The 21,892-nt window shown below is 38.1% G+C and overlaps 1 protein-coding gene across 1 annotated transcript in view; it reads right to left on the bottom strand.

Moving 5' to 3' along the window:
- Positions 1-17,616, bottom strand: part of PLCH2 (phospholipase C eta 2) — a gene marked incomplete at both ends in the record, with an annotated part of 103,422 nt that extends 85,806 nt beyond the window's left edge. The window contains one exon of the mRNA XM_082493699.1: positions 17,505-17,616. Coding sequence (XP_082349825.1) covers positions 17,505-17,616 — 112 coding nt within the window. The remainder of the gene's footprint in view (positions 1-17,504) is intronic.
- Between the last annotated feature and the right edge of the window lie 4,276 nt (positions 17,617-21,892).

Raw genomic sequence — 21,892 nt, 5'->3', positions numbered from 1 at the left:
GCAATGATTAATCACATTAAGAAATGATGCATAGAGTTTAGCACACTGCATAAAGTCCCTCTTATTTAAAAGTCAGCCTTCATTTCCTCCATCAGTAAAGTTTGCAAGGTACACTTAAATGTAATGTCTATAGCTAATGAAACTGCTCTGAAGTAAACAAATTTGTCAGAGAATTATGAATTGCTCTCTCTTTAGCACTACCATTTCCCTGAAGCGGTACATATTTCATTTACAGTAAGTGGAATGGATTTTCCATTACTTAACAGTCTTTTTATTCATCTAGATACTATGGCCATAATTAATAAAACATGCCTGCTTAGAGATAAAAAAGCTTTTGGAATGACAGTGTGCTGGAAAGGTCTAAAAAAATATTATCCTCTAAACAAACAGCTAAATAAATACCTATGGACAAGTGAGGAAAAAGGAAAAGTAACGTGATGTTATGAAAGTACTACTAAAAAAAACCAACTGTGCATATAAGCACGAGTACAATTTACCATCTAGATAAAATTCTAGTGCATATGGTAAAAAGAATAAATCCACCTACTGTGCTTCTGTGGTGGGCTTCCTAAATCCATTGTCTTGCAGAAATAAGAATATTTTTTTCAAATGCCTATGTTAGAATGTAAAAACTCAGCATTTTCCCTTCTGTCTTGCTCCCTCTTCTGCAAGTCTCTCTTTCTGTTCGTGTGAGAAGGCAGTTTAAATTTCATCCCATTTATTAGCTCAGTCACTGAGGAATCACTGTCAGTTTTCCGATGGTACAAGCTATTTTACTGTACACAGCACCCGAGGAAGCGGGGGAGAGAAAAGAGGTAGGATTTTATCTAAACTACTTTTTGCTGGAACAATTAACTCTTCATCGACTGACATCTCCTTCCTGGTATCTCTACCGTCAGTTGACACCGAAACGTCCGTTCCTCTAAAGCACCAGGGAATTCTTTATGACAGCTGTTTAATGCTCATGTCCCTTCTTTTAAGATTTCCTCTGCTTTTCTCTTCCACTGATTAACAAGGAACTACAGTCAGACACTGCCACAGCCATGATTTCTTACAACCAGATGAGGTGTCCCTTTTCAATTATGCCATCGTGATTAAGGATCACAAATCCTATGAACTTGCCAAGTTCACTGTGATCCCCGGTCACTAACAGCTTCTGAAACTTCTAAAGATCTCTAGAGATTCATTATCCACCAGCTAATGCTTGCTTCTTCTTCAGGTAGAGTATTTAAAACTTCTAACCCTGAACATCCAAAATAACAGAACAAAATTATTTGCAAAGAAACCAAATTCATCACCTCTAGAAAAATAAAATGTGGATGCATCTGTAGACACCACTTTCATCCCCAAACACTTAAATTTTCAAGGTAGCAGAGCAGAATCATGTTTGTTCCTTTGCTGTGAATTTACAGTCACGTAAGAAAGGACGATTTTGCTCCACTTTTCTCAATAAATGTTCTAATAAAAAACCAAGTTTAGTAACACCACCCCATAGCCAGTTCAGTAAAATCAACCAGGACTGCAAAGGTTTTCACAAGTTTAGTGTTTTCCTGTGAGTACTATATACTCTGTAGATATTTGCATCTCTTAAGAGAGACTTTTATCTTTTTAATCCCCGCCCACAGTAAAACTTCTCTGAAGCAAATTTTTACCTAGTGCTGCATGAGAAAAACAAGTCAAACTAGATTTTCCTAACTAACCATTTTCCTCTGGAGGACAGCATGCTGGATTTAAGCACAAATAAACCTTTTTCCCCCCTTCTTCAAACAGTAGATTGTTGTCCATCTATTCCTTATTTCAGCTCATAAATAAGAACAAAACCTGTTCTGCAGTCATGGATCTGAATCCCAGTGCTTCCAGCAAATGACCATTTTGAACCTTCATTAAGCTCCATTCCTCAACTTTTAAGCCTGATCTTGACAGCAACCCAGCTCCTACATCTTTCACTTCCAGAGATTTGTCTTGTTCTGGAACACACTTTATTTGAATGATTTTCCTCAGACTTTCACTAATGGTCTTGCACATTCCAAGTATCTGCATATGTAAGTACACAAAGTTCATTCACTGTGACACAAACGTGAAGTTTTTTCTTCACAAATCCCACCACAAATCCTGCTAGCCTAGTAGGAACCAACACACCCCCTTCCCGTTCAGTAAGGATACGCCAGAGTTAAGGGGATTAGGATGGGCTCTAAACAGGTGTAAAATCTTTTGTCTTCTCCTTCTTTACTGAGAAAATCGTCTGGAACTTCATCATTTCAGGGAGGGAAAAAGATTATTACTTCAGGGAAATACCAGTGGTTCTGACAAGTGGTAGACTATGGGATCAAATTATTTCATCCACTGTCTATAGTTTTGTGTCCTACGACTATAAAAAAAATAGATAATCAAACTATACCTTCTGAGTGGTTTTAACAGTTGGTCTCAGTTCTCCATTAAATTTTGGAATATTAGCCCTACACATGGTTAAATTAGTATTATTCAGAGGCTGTTCTACTCAAATCATTATGGAAATGGCCAAAAAGAAATACTAAAACCCTGTTATATATCTATTTTACACAATTACATAGTGCAGTACTTAAACACCAACACTTAAATATCTAAAAGCATGAAATGAAGAAAGTTCCAAATACAAGGAAAAGATACACAGGCAGATCGACCTGATGACATACAAAATTCAGTAAAATGCCAAAACATGCACTAATATATTCATATTCTTGGTGACCTTATTGCCTGAACCTGGGTTCTTTATTTCCTCCCAGAGAAGCATCTGCCAAACTTCACCCAATATTGAAGGAAGAGAGGAACTTGTTATAGTAAAATGAAATAAAGGACTGAACTTGTTAACGTTTCTGTATTTAAAATACATGCCAAGGAATGATGATAGTAGGGTAAGAGAAGCCTTATTTGTTACTTAAGAGCAATTAAAAAAAAACAAACAACAAAACAACAACACAACACCACAAACATTTGAGATGCGACTACAAAAGCCAAGCGCTAGTTGAGGTAAGCTCCAGCTTTGTAATTACCAACAATGCACATTATATAAGTTCCTTTACAGGGCTGCTTAGGCCCACTATCTGCAAAGGCGCTTACCATACTCTTGCACGGCACTGTTTTTTCTCATCCAAGAGAACACTATTCAGGCACTCCCCCAGGAATTTCAGAGGAGGAAAAAAAAAAAAAAAGAACATACATTTGCTAGTAGAACTTCTCTCATCATTAGAGGTAACATTAGTTTCTCAGCAATGGCATCTGTACCAACTCAGAAGGATATCTTTCTCAGAAAGATCTCTTTAATAATTTTTGGCTTAACACTACTGAATCTTAAGCATTCAAAGAAGAAATACGGTTCCCCACCATTGCAAGCATCATCCTTGAGACTCATTCTGATAACTAAGGAGTCTGTCTCACACTAAGAAAAAAAGCTAACAAAAATTTAAAATATTGCCAAAAATTCACTCTTCTCTATAAAGCATTCACAGCTCCTCTGTTTTGTTCAGGGCATTTTCAGCATAAAAGGTCCATAATAGAACAGCTTCTCTTCACATTGGCTACACAGATTTAACTCATGGTTTGAACTCATGATCTCAGAGATACAAAAGTAGAGTATTCTCATTTTTTTTTATACTATATAGCCAGTGATGCAGCTGAAGAATCCTGGATTTGCCTGGAAGATAGCAGCAGCCACACATAAAGCAGTTCATCATAGTTAATTAACTGTAGAAAACCACTATGATTTGCTTCAGAAGACAAGTGAAGTTATTTGTTCTCTCAAGAAACAAAGCATTCCTCTCCCTGATAAAGTATTTAACCTCAGATCAAACTGACAGATAAGACTCTGATGCAAAAAATGATAAAAAGAAAACTGCTTGTAGATGAAGGGCATTTAAACATTTTGGGAGGTAAGCAATATATAAAGCCAGGCACAGTACCACCCAGTCAGGGATGGCTTGGATTTTAAAAAGCCATTTGCCAAAGTCCAAATGCAAATCAAAGCCAGACAATTGTCCATGCTGTAAGACACAGTGGCTAAGAGTCACTTGGCGATTTCTGCATTCAGTGACTTTCAGGGGGATTAAGTTTACCAGAACTATCAGCAGATACAAATAATTTACTTGTGAGAAAATGTATGAGGGAGAGACTTAGCTTTCATTAACAGTGCTTACAAGAAGAGCATCCTTCCGAGCTGTTTGATTGACAGACTTATTCATAGCTAGTGGCTGTATCTTAAGAACTTCCCACAGATAATGCCAATATAGTTGAACTTTGTTAAAGAATACTGGGTTCCCCCCTCCCATCTTTGACAAACACACAGGCAAAGCCCCCATCCCAACGCATGAAACAAACATATTTTTCCCCTTGTAGCATTATAAAGATTTTATTTCTGATTGTTCCAACACTGGTTCAGTCAATCCAGAACTTAGTTTACTACCTCTAAACATGCTGCCTATTCTAACCATCTGACTGAGCATTATTTTTACTTATTTCATAGTTTTGAAGAATGAAACTATAAAGAAACATAACTTCCCTGCTACCAAATTCTCACACCTATCAAGAACTTTTATTCTGCCTTGCAAGTAGCAGCAGTTCTGAGGGAACACAGTAGTAGTTGCCCGAGGTAATAACCATCAAGTGATGCCAGGTACAAAACTCTAGGAGTAGCAATACAGTACTCTGAGAACTGGTTCTGTGGCAGCATGAAACTTTCCAAACCTGCATTCTAGCAGGATGAAGCAAATGTTTGGAGGTTATGTAAATAGGAGCATACATGCAGTGTAGTCTTCCGTGATTTCCCTCTTTCATGGGAAGCCTGTACAGTATTGGTCGTATATGGTAGAAAAGTCGTATTTATGCATCATGGTTTTGTCACTGTACTGTTCACAAGAACTGTTTAATAACCACGGAAGTCACATATATATATATTAAAAAAAAAAAAAAAACAAACAAACAACTACTTGTTTCAAAGTCTTCTCTCCTTTTTAGTTAGGTTTGTGCCCATGATGCCAGCTTAGCATTTGTGCTTTCATCCAGTAGATGGCAATAGCGATACAGACAGACTATTGCATTAGCAATATTCTTATCCCAGACTCTGGAATGTGTGTGCAAACAGTACTATTTATTCTGCTTGAAGTGTCCCATTTCCCACTACATACACCTAAAATCTTTACAGGCAGCAACAGATACCCAAGAGAAAGACCAAGAAAACTGGAGGGTGCAGATTTTTGTGGAGGTGGAAGAAGAAACAGAAGGTAACATTCAGGTGATCTAGTTTCTAATCCATGTTCAACCATAAAAGCTCTTAACACCAGCACACCAAAAATTTAATATGCCTCAGGCTTTACCTCAACGAAATAATTCCACTTCTTCCATAAGTGTCACAAAAACAGATGCATTAACATCACAACAGTAGCTTGGATCAGACAATACTATGGTATTGATAGCATATTACTCAGTTGTTGTGATCTAAACCTAAAGTAAAGAGGGGTCAGTCTCCTCTCCAAGACTGGTTATTTCTGTAAGGGCAATATAACTTGCTCACAGATTCTCTAAAGAGCTTTAAATTGTCTTGGAGTAATATAATAGTCTTTAGCACCTCAAAAAAAGGCAGTCTGAGTTGAATTTTTGCTCATTAGAAAGACTTAACCCATCAAACCTGCCATTTGTTACTTTTACTTTCCTTTCCGGCCTTTAAAGTGAAGGCCTGATGATTTTAAATTATAGAAATGAAAATCTGAGATGCAGATTTCTACTATAAAGCTAACATATGGCTCTATCTACATGTGTAGTACACTGCTTTTTTTCCTCCCGGTACAGAAAAAACACTGATTCTGCAACACAGTTCAGTCAGTACCTTTTATCTTGTTTTCACTAATGTCTACAGAAGAAACAGAGCTAGCATATAAACTGACTACCCAAGTAACTCTCCCCTTTTTATTATAGTCGCATGACTTCAATAGCACACAGCAAAGAAAGGTGAGGCCAAACTGCAATATTCCTACTTACAATGGAGAACAACCAACAAATCAGACCTTTGTCTTAAGTACCCTTATGTTTCCCATTGCTATTTCTGACCTTCCGCGCATTTATCCTCACAAAACTCCAGTAAGACACAGACAGGTAGTTATTATTATTTCATTATTCTAAACAAAAATCTTTATGCAAGGTGAAAGGGCATGTGAATTGGAGACAACAAACTGGAGACCTCTCTGCTCCATTGCAGGTGTAAAATTCAGTAGTATTTAGGCTCCTAACTCCCAACACATTTCAGTGGGAATGTGCCTCAATATGAGTCAGGAGACGAAACACCTTTAGGCATCTTGGCACAGAGCTTCCAAGAACTGCATTACAATACACTTTACTGAAAAACAGGCAAACAAAACCCCCAACCAAACAAAACCAAGAAAGAAATTAAAAGAAAGCTTGACAGTTTATCATTGCCCATAGAATCTATTGGGCTAAATGGCAAGGCTTAGAAAGCTTATTTGATCCAAACTAATATCCTTAAGAAAACAAATGTACATTCCTCAAAGACAGGAAAATGTAATATATGAATCACATCAGCTGAAAGATAAGATGCTAATTTTCAATACAGTCAAAATGTAATGCAAGATCCTCATATGCTGCTTGGTCCAGATTTACTATTGAGCTATGCCTTGTATCATCATTTATCCTACAGAAGGATCGGAAATAGATATAAACCAGAACAGTAGTACTGTAAGGCCGCTCTGACAATACATAAAAGAAGATAACAGCTGAGAAAGAATCCAGGTTGTGGAGTACTTGTATTAGCCTAAACACAAGCTAGAAGGTTTAGAGATTCATGTTGCTCTTGTATCATGGGAGCACAGATCAATATCATTAAACTGAACTGAAATATTCCAGATTTATTTTATTGCAATCTTGAAATGCTTAGTCAGCTGAGTTTTAACTGGTTCATCATGAATGTTAGCAGCCTCAAGAAAGATTTTCAATGTGCAGTAAATCAGAGAACTTTTGAGCTCTATTGGACCCTTTTATGTTTTAAATGTTGCAGATACAGCAAGATTAATTTTTGCACAAATTAAGCAAAATATAAATTAGCTGCTTTACATATCTTTGAACATCTCAAAACAACCCAAAAAATAACCCAAGTGTATTATAATCAATCCAAACTTTCCATTTAGTTAAATATTCCTAATGCTTTCATTAATTTCAACTATTACTTCTCCTCAGTCTGTTTTCTCATGCTGGTTTCCTAGTGGTTTGGTTGTTCATTTCATGCATCTTAAGCTATCCTTCCCATGTGCACTTCAGAATCAATTCAGGTCCTTTAATAATGACAACAGTTAATAGAATGAATATAAAAGTCAGTAACTATTATGCACAAAACCACACCACGTAATTTCAAAATTTTTGTTGTAAATTCTCAGATAATCTGCTGCAAAATAAGAATGAAGTTGCATGCAGTGCTGTAAGATTTTTTTTTTAATCCAGTGATTACAGGGAAATACAACCAATGTCAGGAATACTTACATGGAATCACTCATTGCAAACAAGTGACAAATTGTAACTAAGCATCGTCTCTATATGTCATCATGTCTCTTACTCAAATTTAAAATTATTTCATAGATCTTAATTTTTGAGAGGTGCACTTAAGCAAATATTAAGTTCTAGTGACTTTCCTTGCTTTTTTTTTTTTAAATGAAGATTGTTGAAATAATTTACAAGAGGAACTCTAACGAGACATCACAAAAATGATTTTTCAAGTCTCTGGTAAGCTACATTTGCAGCTGGAAACATACTTTGAGGCCCTGTAACCTGGGCTCGAGTGGTTCAGTCTCTTAAAACTGAGCCTCCTGCTTAGCCCTTTTCTGGTGGAGAGGTGGGGGGGAAGCAAGGACTGCATTCTGAGCCAAATGTCTTCCTGGTACCTTCCAGAATATATGAGTTGCAAATCTCTGCCTTACATCAGATGTATATAATGTATGTATGGAACATGTATGTATACAGCATAATGAATGTATGGATATAATTAAGAACACCGCTGCCCTCTAGTGTTAAGTTACAGCCAAATATTACCTTTTGTAATGCAAAATGACCTGAGGAGCAGAAGTTGTTCTTGTCAAGTACTGCAGGATACTTTCTCCTTTACAACGCACACTACTTTACATAAACAGCACAATTCCTTACAATTTTGTCAACTCTCAATAGGAGATAAAACAGCTCAAAGACTGAATTCTTTCAAATTCTTTCTTTTCTTCTAAGACTTAAACAGTATTAAAGAATGCTACATGAGCATGGACAACAGAAAACAGCTTTTTTCATAAACTGAATATTGATTCAGTTTCACTCTTTCATCAGTTCTCAGATATGCTCCAGTCCACCACCACCTCAGATGAAAATACATCAGTTTGTGAACTCTCAGGCAAAACACCCACCTAAACATTTGGCTGCTTATTTGCACATACATGCCTGCAACTAGACCAAATTTTGTTTTAAAAAACTGAAAGTCTGGCTAGAGATTGCCAGTCACATTCTGAATCTGCATTACAGAATCACAGAATGGTCAGGGTTGGAAGGGACGTCTGGAGATCATCTAGTCCAACCCCCCCACCAGAGCAGGGTCACCTACAGCAGTTGCACAGGACGGCGTCCAGGCAGGTTTTGAATGTCTCCGGAGTGGGAGACTCCACAACCTCTCTGGGCAGCCTGTGCCAGTGCTCTGCCACCCTCAAAGTAAAGAAGTTCCTCCTCATGTTAAGATGGAACTTCCTATGTTCAGGTGCTTTGAGATGACACCCAGAACAAGCTGTTCCATCATCTTTCCAGGGATGGAGGTGAGGCTGACCAGCCTGTAGTTTCCTGGGTCATCCTTCTTGCCCTTTTTGAAGACTGGAGTGACATTGGCTTTCCTCCAGTCCTCAGGCACCTCACCTGTTCTCCAGGACCTTTCAAAGATGATAGAAAGTGGCCCAACAATGACTTCCCCCAGCTCCCTCAGCACTTGAGGGTGCATTCCATCAGGCCCCATGGACTTGTGGATATCCAGTTTATCTAACTGATCTCTAACTTGTTCCTCATCAACCATGGGAAAGTCTTGCTTCCTCCAGACTTTCTCTGTTACCCGCAAACTGTGGGTCTCCTGAGGACTGGCCCAAGCAGTGAAGACAAAAGCAAAGAAGGCATTCAGCAACTCCACCTTCTCTGCATCATCTGTCACCACAGCACCAGTCTCATTCAACAGCGGGGCCCACATTTTCCCTGGTTTTCCTTTTGTCTCCTATATACTTAAAGAAACCCTTCCTATTAGCCTTGACATCCCTTGCCAGGTTCAATTCCAAGGCTGCCTTGTTTTTTCTTGTTTCATCCCTGAATACCCTGACAGCATTCTTATACTCTTCCCAAACAGTCAGCCCCTTTTTCCACTTATTGTAAATTCCCTTCTTCCACTTGAGCTTTTTCAGAAGGTCCCTACTCAGCCATGCAGGTCTCTTTCTTCCCTTGCCTGATTTCTTGCTCTTCTGGATACACTGATCCTGAGCTTGGAGGAAGTGATGCTTTAATAGCAGCCAGCTCTCTTGAGCCCCCTTACCCTCTAGAGCCCTCTCCCATGGGATTTGTCCAAGCAATTCCTTGAAGTGATCAAAGTTAGCCCTCCTGAAGTTTAAGGTTTCAACCCTACTTGTCATTTGTGTATACTGCACTTAATCCTGAACTCAATCTTCTCATGATCACTGCAGCCTAGTCTGACCCCAACCTTAATATCCTCCACCAGTCCTTCTTTGTTAGTCAGTACTAGGTCCAGTAGTACACCTCTCCTGGTGGGCTCCTCCACCAGCTGAGTCAAAAAGTTATCATCAATGCATTGGAGAAACCTCCCGGACTGTACGTGCGCAGCTGTGTGGCCTTCCAAGCAGATATCAGGGTAGCTGAAGTCCCCCATGAGAATTAAGGCCTGCGATTGTGAGACGATTCTCACCTGTTTGTAGAAGGCCTCATCAACTTCCCCATCCTGATGAGGTGGCCTGTAATAGACACCCACAACAGTATCTCTCATATTACCCTGCCCCTTAATCCTTACCCACAAGCTCTCAACTTGCTCTTAGGAAGCAGTAAAAGCCTAACCTCAGAGAAATTCTTGGCTGAAATTGAAATGGGCTCAAGGAATAATGTAGAAATCCATCTCGATCTAGTTAGATCTACTGTTCCAACTCTCAGGTACCAAGGTTCAGAGTGCTAAACCTCAGAGTTGCAGATATGCGTATCAGTTGCAGCATAGGTCTAACACATGAGTGTCTAAATGTTCACACCTCTTCTGCAAATGAAGTTAATACTGTTAATTTGTTACTCAGCAAGAAATTCATGCAGTACAGTACATACAGAAACATTTTTGAGCCCCTATTTACACCCTTTTCTTAAATGTACATATTACAGGACAAATTCTGCCCCTCAGATACACACAAGTTTACTTCCAAAGAAATCATCATCTTGCATCAAAGGCACAGAATTTACATTATAGAAATCCTGCATATAGGTGAAATGTTAGTCTGAGAGGGATTGCAGAGACTCTCTACCTAGCGTAGGAAACGTCTATCAACTGGAGCAGGCATATATGGCTGGCTGCCATGCAGACAGTCTGTTATTGTCCTCCATTTACTCTTGTGAGGCACAGAGCAAGGATTCAGCTCACCCATGTTAACTGCAAAAAGCAAGCAGCAGAATTTGGAAACTGCTGACTGCCATCCTTGTGTATGGTTCACACTACAATTCACAGACACACAGCTCAATCAACATTTCTCATAGCCCTACTCTAGGTCTTTCTCCAATATTTTAAAATGTTAACATGACAAAAGTAATAGCACCTTTTTCCTCCTATGCTCAGCATGTCAGTACCTCATAGATTTAGATTAGGCATTCCTAAATGGAACCAACTGGTACTTAGAATACATAATGAGAGCGCTAAATGAATATTTGCCTTATACAACAGATGCTTCACTTATTAAACAGCCCTTCATCATAAAAGACGTCTTCTTTTTTTTTTTAATACGAAGACTTCTAAATCTCATTTTTAAAAAATTCTATATGACTAGGTAGGGTGGCTTGGGCTTTTTTGTTGTTGTTGTTGGTTCATTTTTTGTCAGGAAAAAGAATAAATAACATGCCAAACTTATTCTTACCTAACTCACTATTTCTAGGTACACAAAACTTCCCAGAGTTCAGACTCATTTGTGGTCTATAGATTGTACTTTTCAGGACAGTTTTCAAGCAGCTGATATAAGTACCCACAAGTGTCACTGTCTAGAAGATGTTACCATAGTTTTTTCATTTCTGAAATGTTTAGGTTGAACATTATTATTATTTGTATTTCAGGACTGGCACTAAAGAGCCAAACATGACTGGGAAGTGTCTGTTGTGCAGGAATAGCAGTTACCATTCACATAATCAATATAAGAGACAACAGAAGGACAAATAGAAGTTGCAAAAATAGTCAAACAAGAAGTCAGTAACAGAATCAGAACTAAAATCTGGGTCTGCTGAGCAGTGCAGTATTATAACCTTAGATTCACGTCTTTAGTGTAACAGTCCATGGACTAATGAACATTTTAAATTAGTATAAACTGACACTGTCAACAAAAGAAACAATAGTGTGTTCTGCAAGCCTTGCTTGTTCATTTCTGCCTCTGCAGCAAAACGGAGGACAAACAGCAGCTTGCAATGTTCATTACACTATAGCCTTACTCTCCATTCAGGAAGGAAAAAAGGTGTTGAAAACATAATTCTTAAAGTTTAGACTACACAAAAACGTCAGGATTTGGTGTCACAATTTTGTAGTATCCACTGCCTATGTAGTACCAAATGAAGGAAAATTACATAAACACTTAGGATAAACAGTGTGTCTTTTCATATTCAATTCAAATTGCATCAACAAAAAACAAACCCAAACCAGTCTCCTCACTAATACATGCAGAACTAGTAGAACCACACTATCAGTTCACATTTTAACTGATGGGCATTTTCACAGCAATCTACCTTTAATTCAAGCTACTTTCAGGCAGCTGATGCCAATTCACGTATACCACTTGTGTGTCTGTTCTTCAGAAAAACTTGTATCATAGAATGGTTTGGGTTGGAAGGGACCTTTAAAGATCATCTGTTCCAACCCTGCTCATGTAGACAGGCAGTATGGTAGAGCCACATGCTAAAGGCCATCTTAAATACTTCTCCAGGCTAATCTGATGTACTGTGTATCTGCTTAAACAGGATTTTGCATGTCAGTGCACAACACACTTTCATCAGATTACAAGGGAAAAGTGAGTCTAGACATGCCAGAACGCATTTGAAAAATAGAGGATTACTGAATTTGCCATATACCTCCTTGATTTTGGACTTTCCCAATGCTGCTGTAATAATGTTGAATCACATTATACAGCAAAATTATGTAAAAGTTAATTGCATTCCACTCAGATTTCATTTTTGCATAGCAATCTTATTCCTCATCCATATGCAGCCTACACAGAAAAGCAGAGTTTTTACTCCAAAAAAAAAGAAACAAGTATTGAAAACTGTCTCAACTGATGAAACAAATCAGAAAACTTCAGAAGAATGCTGAGTTTCAAGACGTCTAAAATTAACAGTATGGTACAGAAGTAGATTGTAGGTAACTATGATACTATGGGACCAGATGATCAATTGATGAGCATTTATTTAACTGCATGGATTTATTCCAATTAGTGATTTAACTCTCCAGCTCCATCCTTTCCTAAATTTTGTTGCAGATATATACCCAAATGAGAAAGCTGAAATGTCATATTTGAAATGCCATATTTGAAATGCCATATTTGAAAGTGTAGGCTACTCAATCAAGACAACAGCTCAACAGTATTATGATCACTTCTATGTAGATTGCTTAGCATTTATTACAATACAAAGGCAAAGTAAAATAAAAGCTGTCACTGCACTAAACAGCATTTCAACAGAGTCATATAAAGAGTTAATCAAGGAGGTAAGAACAAACTCAAGTGGGTGTTCTGAACAACTCTGCAAAGGGATTCCTGAGCTGCAGACCAGCTTTTGTTTAGGTTGAGACCCACTTGTATTGGAATGCTGGAAGTGCTGCACAGGCACAATGAAGACTTTCTTTTCCTCCAGCTATTTCTGCCATTTCTTTGCACTTTGTTCTACACACTGACAGGGCTTTACATACAGAAGTATATAATGGACAATTCTTGTTCAGGAGGCAACAAATTACCATTCATCCCACAAATAAAAAGTCAGTTTATATAATATAGCAATAACTGGAACATACCATCTTAACTTCTGTAGTGCCAGTATACACAGAGATACAATACACCTATTTCACCTCTAAATTGCTGCACTTTTGTTTTTCAAACTCCTTGAAAACCAATTTATGAGAAAGACTGAAAAAAAAAATAAAATCATTGTTGGTATGATCTGCAGGTCATGTTTCCTGCAGGCAGGAAACAGGTTTTGTACATATTTCTCTTTTTATATGGACACACTATAGTAGTGGTACTGGGGCAACCTTCCCCAGAGCACATGAGCAAGAATATCTCCACACACTGAGGAACCACAAGGTATGAATCGAACAGCTTGCAGAGTTAATGACAGTAGAGCTCAAGAGTTGTGCAAAGGCAAGAGAGGACAGTGGAATGCTAAAGATCCCACTATAGACACTCAGTATTCAAGAGATTAATCAGCTAAGAATAATAGCTCTTAGGAAAGGTCCCAATTTATCCAAGTACTCCAGCACATGCTTCGATCGATTGCTAGTGATCATGACACTCAATGCAACTTTCATTTAGCCAACTGCTTGGGCATTTGCCTAAGCTGCAACAATGCAAACTGGACACTAACAGACGCTCAATAGACTTTTGATAGAATCAAAAAGATCCTACAACACTGCTGAAAAAATGCATACACATTTAACACAGGCATAATAGCAAAACTGCTGTTATTGTTTGCAGGAAGATAAAAATGTATCCATTTCCTTTAGACTGCCTTTCAATTAAGAATACGCTTTGTGGTTATTTTTAAAAAAATTTAAAAAGCAGTCATTGGAATAATTTATTTGCGAACAGGTGCTCCACTTACCTGCATAAATTCAAGAATAAATGTAGAATATTTAAGTACTTACTGCATAGAGTGAACCCAAGAAGCAAATTTAGATAGTGATCAAACATATGATGGCTACTTCTACTAGGAAAAAATTAATATCACTAAATATATGATAAAGATAAAAACTAGTCTAACAATAGTTAATTATGAATTATATTTTCACTGACAAGCTATTTTAATACAACTACAATACAAATCCATTCAACCCCATTAATGCTAGTAAGAAATATACATATCAGCCCAAATTGTAAACCAAAACTTTTAGTGTTGTATACTTCATGACCATAGGCAGAAAATGAGAATGTATTTCAAGCAAACGAGTCCTGTGTTGAATACATGAAGTTCCAATTAAAATCTTGTCTAAATCAACTTTCTTTCTTTTAAAAGCAACAAACCAGATCCTCCTCCTTCATATCTCTCCTGTAGCACAAATTCATCTGCCACAGACATCAGTTACACAATTCCCTTCCTCCTACCCAGTCTCCAGTCAACACCTGATGTGCAAAATCACATCTGTAATCTCCAAGCTTCCTAAGAGAAGAGCTCATTTTCCTCTGCACAAGCTGTCAACACTCAAAAAAGAGGAACAGATAACAATAGTTATTCTTTGAGCTCTGTATCTCAGCTCAATTCAGACAACTTAATGGCACAGAGTCACAACCTGAGGCAGTATAAATCCCGCTCCCATCAACTTCAAGAAGGATTTTCCAGAAGCACTTGAAAGAATCAAGCAAAAAAGTTGCAATCAGTTTTGACAGTCTCATCTGATGATACTAATTTATATTTTTTAAATGTGGCCCAAAATGTTTTCCTTTGAGAAGGAGCTTGGGGTTTTCTTGCTCTTCTTATGGCCTTTATAGCTGCATTCTACTGCTATGATTCCTCCCAGTTTCCCCAGCATTTAGCATTCAGTCTGGAATATATGTGGTAAACATTGAAGACTGAAATATTTAGGAGCACTTGGTGCTGCAGAATAAAGGAGCCTGGTTAAAAGCCAAAAAATGGTCAATAGGCAACTGCACTAGAATCCCCCACAAAAAGGATAATGCTAAGTTACAGGGCTACCGCTGTTTCTTTATTAGTATGAATTGTGTTGAAAAGGAAAGTAATTTTTTGTCTCACAAAAAGATTCAGCATACCTCACTACCTTCTTAAGAGGAATTCAGCAGACACACACATTTTTTCTACCAACGCTGCATAGACCACATTCTGTAATTCTTATAAATTGTCCTCTCCTACAATCCTCCTCCCTCAAAATCATGTTCTTACAAACAGTGGATTTGAAATCTAAAGAGTTTCCTATTTTAGGATCAATAATCAGCACGAGATGCTTTAGACATCTATGGAAATAAGCCTTGCAATGCCAGGTATGAAAATATGCATCTCTTTCCTCTTGCCAGATATAGTCCTTATCTCTACTAGTTCTTGGATTAAACCCTAAAAATGAGGCTTTATTAGGATATATTCGATACCACTCAATAAATGGTAGATTTCATTTCTCCATGGATTCAAAAGCCAGTTCTTGTTGGCCATCTGTTTACCAGTCTTGCAAAGAAAAGTGATACGCATTCCTTTTAAATTGCAGTGCTTATTTCTTAAACCACCAAGACTTTAAGATTTCTATTCCTTTTCTCTCTCATCTGTGTTTACATGTCTTGTCAGCTTCATTTCTACATGTATTGTTTCCAATCTACATTAATTGCCAATGGGAGTTACAAGCCACCAAAATACTATCCACTGAAGATATTCCAGCTAATTAATTCATCTCTCAGAAAAACATCTCCACTAACCAGCACCGGGATGCAGCTAAAAATGCAATGGCCAAATTTAAAACAGGCAGGTTTGCATTCTTTCAGAAGAGTTGTAACTGTTATTAGCCACATTTTCAAACTAAACCAGATACCCATTACCTGTTGGGGACAAGAAGGCACAAGAATAAGCAAACAGTCTAATAACGAGTTCCCACTGCATTTGGACATGAAAATCTAAAAGCAAGAGCAGTTTCTGTGTACAGCTGCTTGGTTTTACACTTGAAAACCTGCTTTTGTTGGAAATACATTACTTCTTGAACACAGAAACCTTATATTCTTACAGATAAAATGAAGGGCACACAGCCAGGAACACGGATGCATGTTACTGACATAAACTTATGATGTTTGAAGGTCTGGTAAGTAAGAGTAGTCTTATGTGGTCCTTCTGATCTACCTGTGAATTTTGCCATGTCCCCATTTTTTTTGCTATACAACCCATCAAGATACTAATCAGCACATCAGGTGAGGGTACTATTAGTATTTTTCCTTAACTTAGGAGTAGAAGTCAGTTTCCCATCTATTTAAGCACATCTCAATCATTTATTCAAGCATAAATGTCACCAGTTACATGAAAATACTATGCTGTCTAGCATGTCTTGGGAAACACTGGTAACATTAGAGTGATAACCTTATGTTATCATGCAGCAAAAGGGTTCATAACAATCCATACTGTACTTAATGAAACTGAAAAAGCAAATAGTTCCTTCATGCAAAATAGTTTATAAAACAAATACGTTAATTTCACTCCCCATTAAAATTACCAAGGAACTAACTGTTTTTAATGGAGAAAAGAGTTTAGGGGTCAGGGGGTTAGCCTAAGTGTCAGTTTAAAACAGTAAGCCAGAAAAAGGCTTGGTTTTAACCGTATCTTCCTGCATGTTAGAGGGTTTGCTCGAGGGTTGGAGTGGTGAACACAACATCATGCTGACAAACAAATAAAAGCAGCTTGAACCTTCCTAAGAGTGCAGATGTAAAGTTCATCAGTTCCAGTCTAAGAATAAGGGATGAGAAAGTTTTAGTGATTCTACACGTGAAGGTCCCTTCCCATGACTCAAACATCACAGACTGTGTGAACAAGCAAGGCCATACGAAAGATTGATTCAGAGATATCCTTATTGTACAAGGCAATATTCCCTATTTTATTTAAACTTGCTACAATTTTTGCCTTCCAATACCATGTCATTTAATTCCTGGCCTCTATCAGGTGCTTACAGTATCATATATGCCACCAACTCCTGGACAGTACGGGAACAAGTCAAACACAGGCCAGAGCAGTGATTTTTTTGTTGTTGTTGTGGTGGTGGTGGTTTGGGGATTTGTGGGTTTGGGGCGGGTGGGGGAATTGGGGGTTTTTGTTTTGTTTTTTTAAATACACTTCACCCAAACTCTAGTCATCATACCAACTGCACAGAAAAATAGGAATTGAAGAATATACAAGCACAATTCCATCAAACAAATTTAAGGAAAACTAGAAGTCCCATGTGAAGTATCAATAAAATAAAAGTAAATTGGGAGTAAAAGAAGGTATTTTCAATACCAAACTATTAGATGAAAGGGTGGTAACCTTTCACTTACCTATTGTGATGATGTTTGCAGAGAGGAAATGGAAACAGTTTCCATCATGGAGCATAAGTTCTTCTCTTTGTGTTAAATCCCCTGCTACAGATTTTGGAGAAGTCAGAGCCATCTCAAGCTTTCAGATCAGCCTAGCAACAGTGCTTGCTCCAAGTCAAAGTATTTCAGAACAGATAGCTGCAGAAAGATTTCAGTCGAGTAATAAAAGTATCTGAGAAAAACTAAGACTTTCAGGATGTTGTTGGCTTACTTCAGAAGTCACAGCCAGTGCCTTCTCTGGAATTCCACATTCAGGAGACTGTCCTGGTTTAATCCTCCTGACACATATTCCATGCATTGAAGAGTAAAATTTATAGCATTAGTGTGGAGAATAAACTATCACTGAGCTCAGACTGGATAGAATGGATGTGATGGCCCTTCCCAGGAGCAAAATAGTTAGAAGTATTCAGTGTATCTTCCCAGGGTCTCTTGGATGTTGCAAACCTGGAGAAGAAAAATTTTATTTAAATAATGGAAGGTGTTTTGACTATTATACAATATTTACTGCAGGAACATAGCTAGATGACATACAAGGGACTGGCCTGAGCAATTGCTTATACCCAGATAGCTCCTCACATAACAGAAGCCACCGACTCTTCTTTCCCTCACCCCAGTGTTTTCTGTAATCAAAGAAAACTATGCTTTTGCAAGCAGCAACTTCTCAAGAAACAAAACTACTCATGCTGTGTTTAATTTTTCATATATACACATACACACATGTATAGATATACATACATATAATATATACACACTTAATCATTCTACATAAGTCAATGTATCAGCTATATTGCCAAAGGACAGCTTTGAGAGCTATCTGCTGTGATGCTGGCTTGTTCATTCAGTTCTGTCTCTTACCCTTTAAAGTTCTTTTCTCCTCTGACGTGCTGTCAACTGTCTCTATACTATATCTCTTAATCTCTGTCTAGCATTCTCCTTCCCTTTTCTTACCTATCTTCTTCCTGCTGGCTACAGAAGAGTCACCTTTCCAAAACTTTCTGATGGATACCTTCCTCAGAAAAGAAGGTCAAAGGCTCACTCCAAAACAGAAACCTGAGATCCTACCTTGTGCTGGTAACTGTTTGAATCTATGGGAGTCTCCTTCAGTTTATAATTACAAGTTGAGCTCTGAAACATTGCCCTAACATGTTTTGTTGTGAAAGCACAGATCCAGTTTGACATTATTTTAAAAGAGAGAGGGCAATGAAGCATCACTATTAATTTACAGACAGTAGAAATAGAGGAAGGGTTGAGACATTTGTAGCAAAAAATTACTAAGAGATGTCCCTGTTACAGCATCTGCAAGTTTGACGTTGTACCTCTCTTCTTGTCTTTGGTCCTTCATTGAGCTTCTTTGGGAAGTCATTTCCTCTCTAAGACTATCTTTTCACCAAGCCCCACCTTTTCCATTCTCTATCTTGTTAAAATCTCCTCTGTTGAGATGGAGCATGTCAGCCAATGAGTAATGCCCATACATGGAGCCAAATGCATAGCAACTTCATATATGGGAGAGTAGTGGTTAGCAATCATATGGGAAATTTAGGATCATTAAAATTACTTGTTTCCACATTTAAATGGGAAATATCTCAAAGGGTATCCTGTAGCTCTGAAATAATTTGGGGCATTATCAGTGGGTGAAATTCATTTGGCGAAGAATATGTTTATTACAAAACACAGCTAGAATCAACAAAACCAAAATTATAAACTTAGGACAGATTTCACAAACTGACTGGATGGAAAGCGGAGGGAGGCAATAGGTTATTACCCATAACCTATATATAACCTATATAAGTTATTACCACTACTACATCTTCAATATTAAACCATGAGTATAATGTGAATGGCATAGCAGCCTGTGTTCAGCTGAACTAATACTATGCATGTTGAGGAGGTGAGGAACAAGGTACTTGATGCAAGTAGGTGTCAAACACAGGAGGTGCTGGACTCAACTCATCAGCAAGCCTGAGTTATCTACCAATAGAATTTGGGGGCAGATACCAACCTTTAGCTGCTATGCACTCTAGTCTGCTATTGCGACCACTCTGTAAAAGCATGTTGAGAGTCTCACCTGTATTTTCAGATGTAGCTGTCTACATGACAACACTAGTTTCCTGGTTACCACTAACTGGTGTCTTATCAGCATTATGGAGTTTGCAAACTGAACCCCACGCCCTGGGTTCATTTATCTATTCCATATAAGGTGACAATATGAGAAACTCATCATGTGGCTACTGGTCGAAGTCTGCTCACAAGCTGTCTGCTAAATGCTGCTCTAACACAAGATTAACAGTACCAAGACTCTCTTTTGAGCCTATCAAGTCTATAACCCTTCCTAGATATCACTATGGTTTTACTGGCTATTTTAAAAATCAAGGACAAAAGGAAGCCTGCAACCTTTTACCTGTATCCAACCCAATCCCTACATACATCTTAGACAACAGAAAATATCACTACCTAGTCACAGTGCTTTGCCCTCTCTTCTCCTCTCCCACCCAGCTCTTAAAGATGGAATTTTTGAAGGACTCTAGAATCCAAAGCAAATATTGAAGAGTTTGACAAAAGGGGGTGGGGGGGAGGAGCAAGCCTTCTTCTGTGCCTGCCTTTCAGTGTGAAAGCCATGGGGTAAAGTAGCTTCTGAAATTTAAATATGCCTGTTTCAACTGTGAGTGAACGCATTCCTTTTTTAAGGACTTAGAGTTGTCCCTTTCTGCTTGTATCTACCCACTACCTATAAAATCCTACAGCTTAAACATAAGTCTCAGGAATAAAATAGTCTTTTTATGTCTATACATAGCACCTAGTACAGGCCTCCCTGAAAGGGTTTGTGCAACTGAAACAATAGTAACATGTTAAAAAAATAGAAATAACTTCAGCAAAGGAATTGTCCTAGTTTTCACAAATAAAGAGCATTGTAGCAAGGTTAAACCAAAGAAAAAACCTACACAGCCAGAAGACAGTCATTGCACACACTACTCTAACATTTCTATACGTCAGTGATTAGAAGATATCTGCAACTATAGTTGCTGAAACTCTATTTAACTGTGCAAACAATTTACCAAGAATCAGACTCCTCACCCAAAGGGAAAGCCTGGTCTGCATTCAGTGTTGATCCTGCTTTGAGCAGAAGGTTGTACCAGATGACCTACCTTCTGAGGTCACCTCAGTCTTGAGTTATTCTAGGAAATTAAATTACTTTATTACTTTAAGTAGAAATTGTATGATACTCATCAAGAGAATTGATGACCCTATAACCCACCAGGTCCTTACATGGATTAAAATACAAGAGAAATATTTTTTGTTAATGGCTTTTGCAGAATTATCAGAGATCCCAAAGCTAACAAAGAGCTCTCAGACTCCTTTAACAGCATCACCTTACCCTGTAGTGATGTCATTAAAGCACACAAATGCTGTAACAGTAAAGCTGTTGCTCACAGATAAAGTGAGCAAAACTTGCTTAAGACTAAACCTTTCTGTTATTACGTTTGTTGTGGCTGCTATTCCCATACATTGTTTATACTTTGCATTTATATAAACTTTTGCTGAAGACAGAAAATATGCTGAGAAGGTGCGTAGCTGAGAAAAAGTCTTAAGGTATGATCCTGCCTTGATCACTCTCCCCTGTAGCCCTTCCCTATACCTTCCAAAACCAAAGCCAGGTAACAGATCTTCCTTGTCCAACTTTCCCATCCTACTCAAAAAGCATCTTCAAAATCCCTGAGCATGACAAAATATATAATGTCAAGAAAAGTAGACTGAATACAAGGAAGAAGTGAAGTTAGACACATAAATAGGTGTTTGTTCAGTATATTTGCTTTCACTGCACCTGCCCCTGGTTTACACTAAATGAGAAAAGACTCAAGAAGGTTTCTTCAGAACTTTAGGAGAGAACCAAAACTAGATGTTAGAAGGCATCTCACGAGCTAAATCAACTGTGTCCACTGAAAAAGCCAAAACTGTGTTCAACTGCATTTCTGGAGCTACTCCATTGCATACTCTGAGCAAGTACTTCTACAGATGACAGGCACTGCCTTGCAGGAGGTGAGATATCTGTCTGCTTTGGTCATCTGGGCAACTTCTCCTCCTAACCACAATTTTATAGCTGCTAGCCACAAGTGCCATTTCTGGTACATGTGCATTAAGCGTTTAACCCTGAGATTAATCCAGGAAGCCACAGCTCATACAACAGACAAAACTATTTTAACATTGAGACAAGATCTATCCATTTCCTTTTCAGAAAGTTGAGCCAGTTGGTAGTTATTTTACCAGATTCTGTCACCTTTTTGCTTTAGGGGTTTTTCTTGAGAGGTCATTTCCTTTGTAGGAAGCTCAATCACTGTGACTCATTATACACC

This window comes from Vanellus vanellus, assembly GCF_965231255.1.
Source record: "Vanellus vanellus genome assembly, chromosome: 20".
Taxonomy (NCBI): Eukaryota; Metazoa; Chordata; class Aves; order Charadriiformes; family Charadriidae; genus Vanellus; species Vanellus vanellus.
This window is presented reverse-complemented; position numbering and strand designations above follow the sequence as displayed.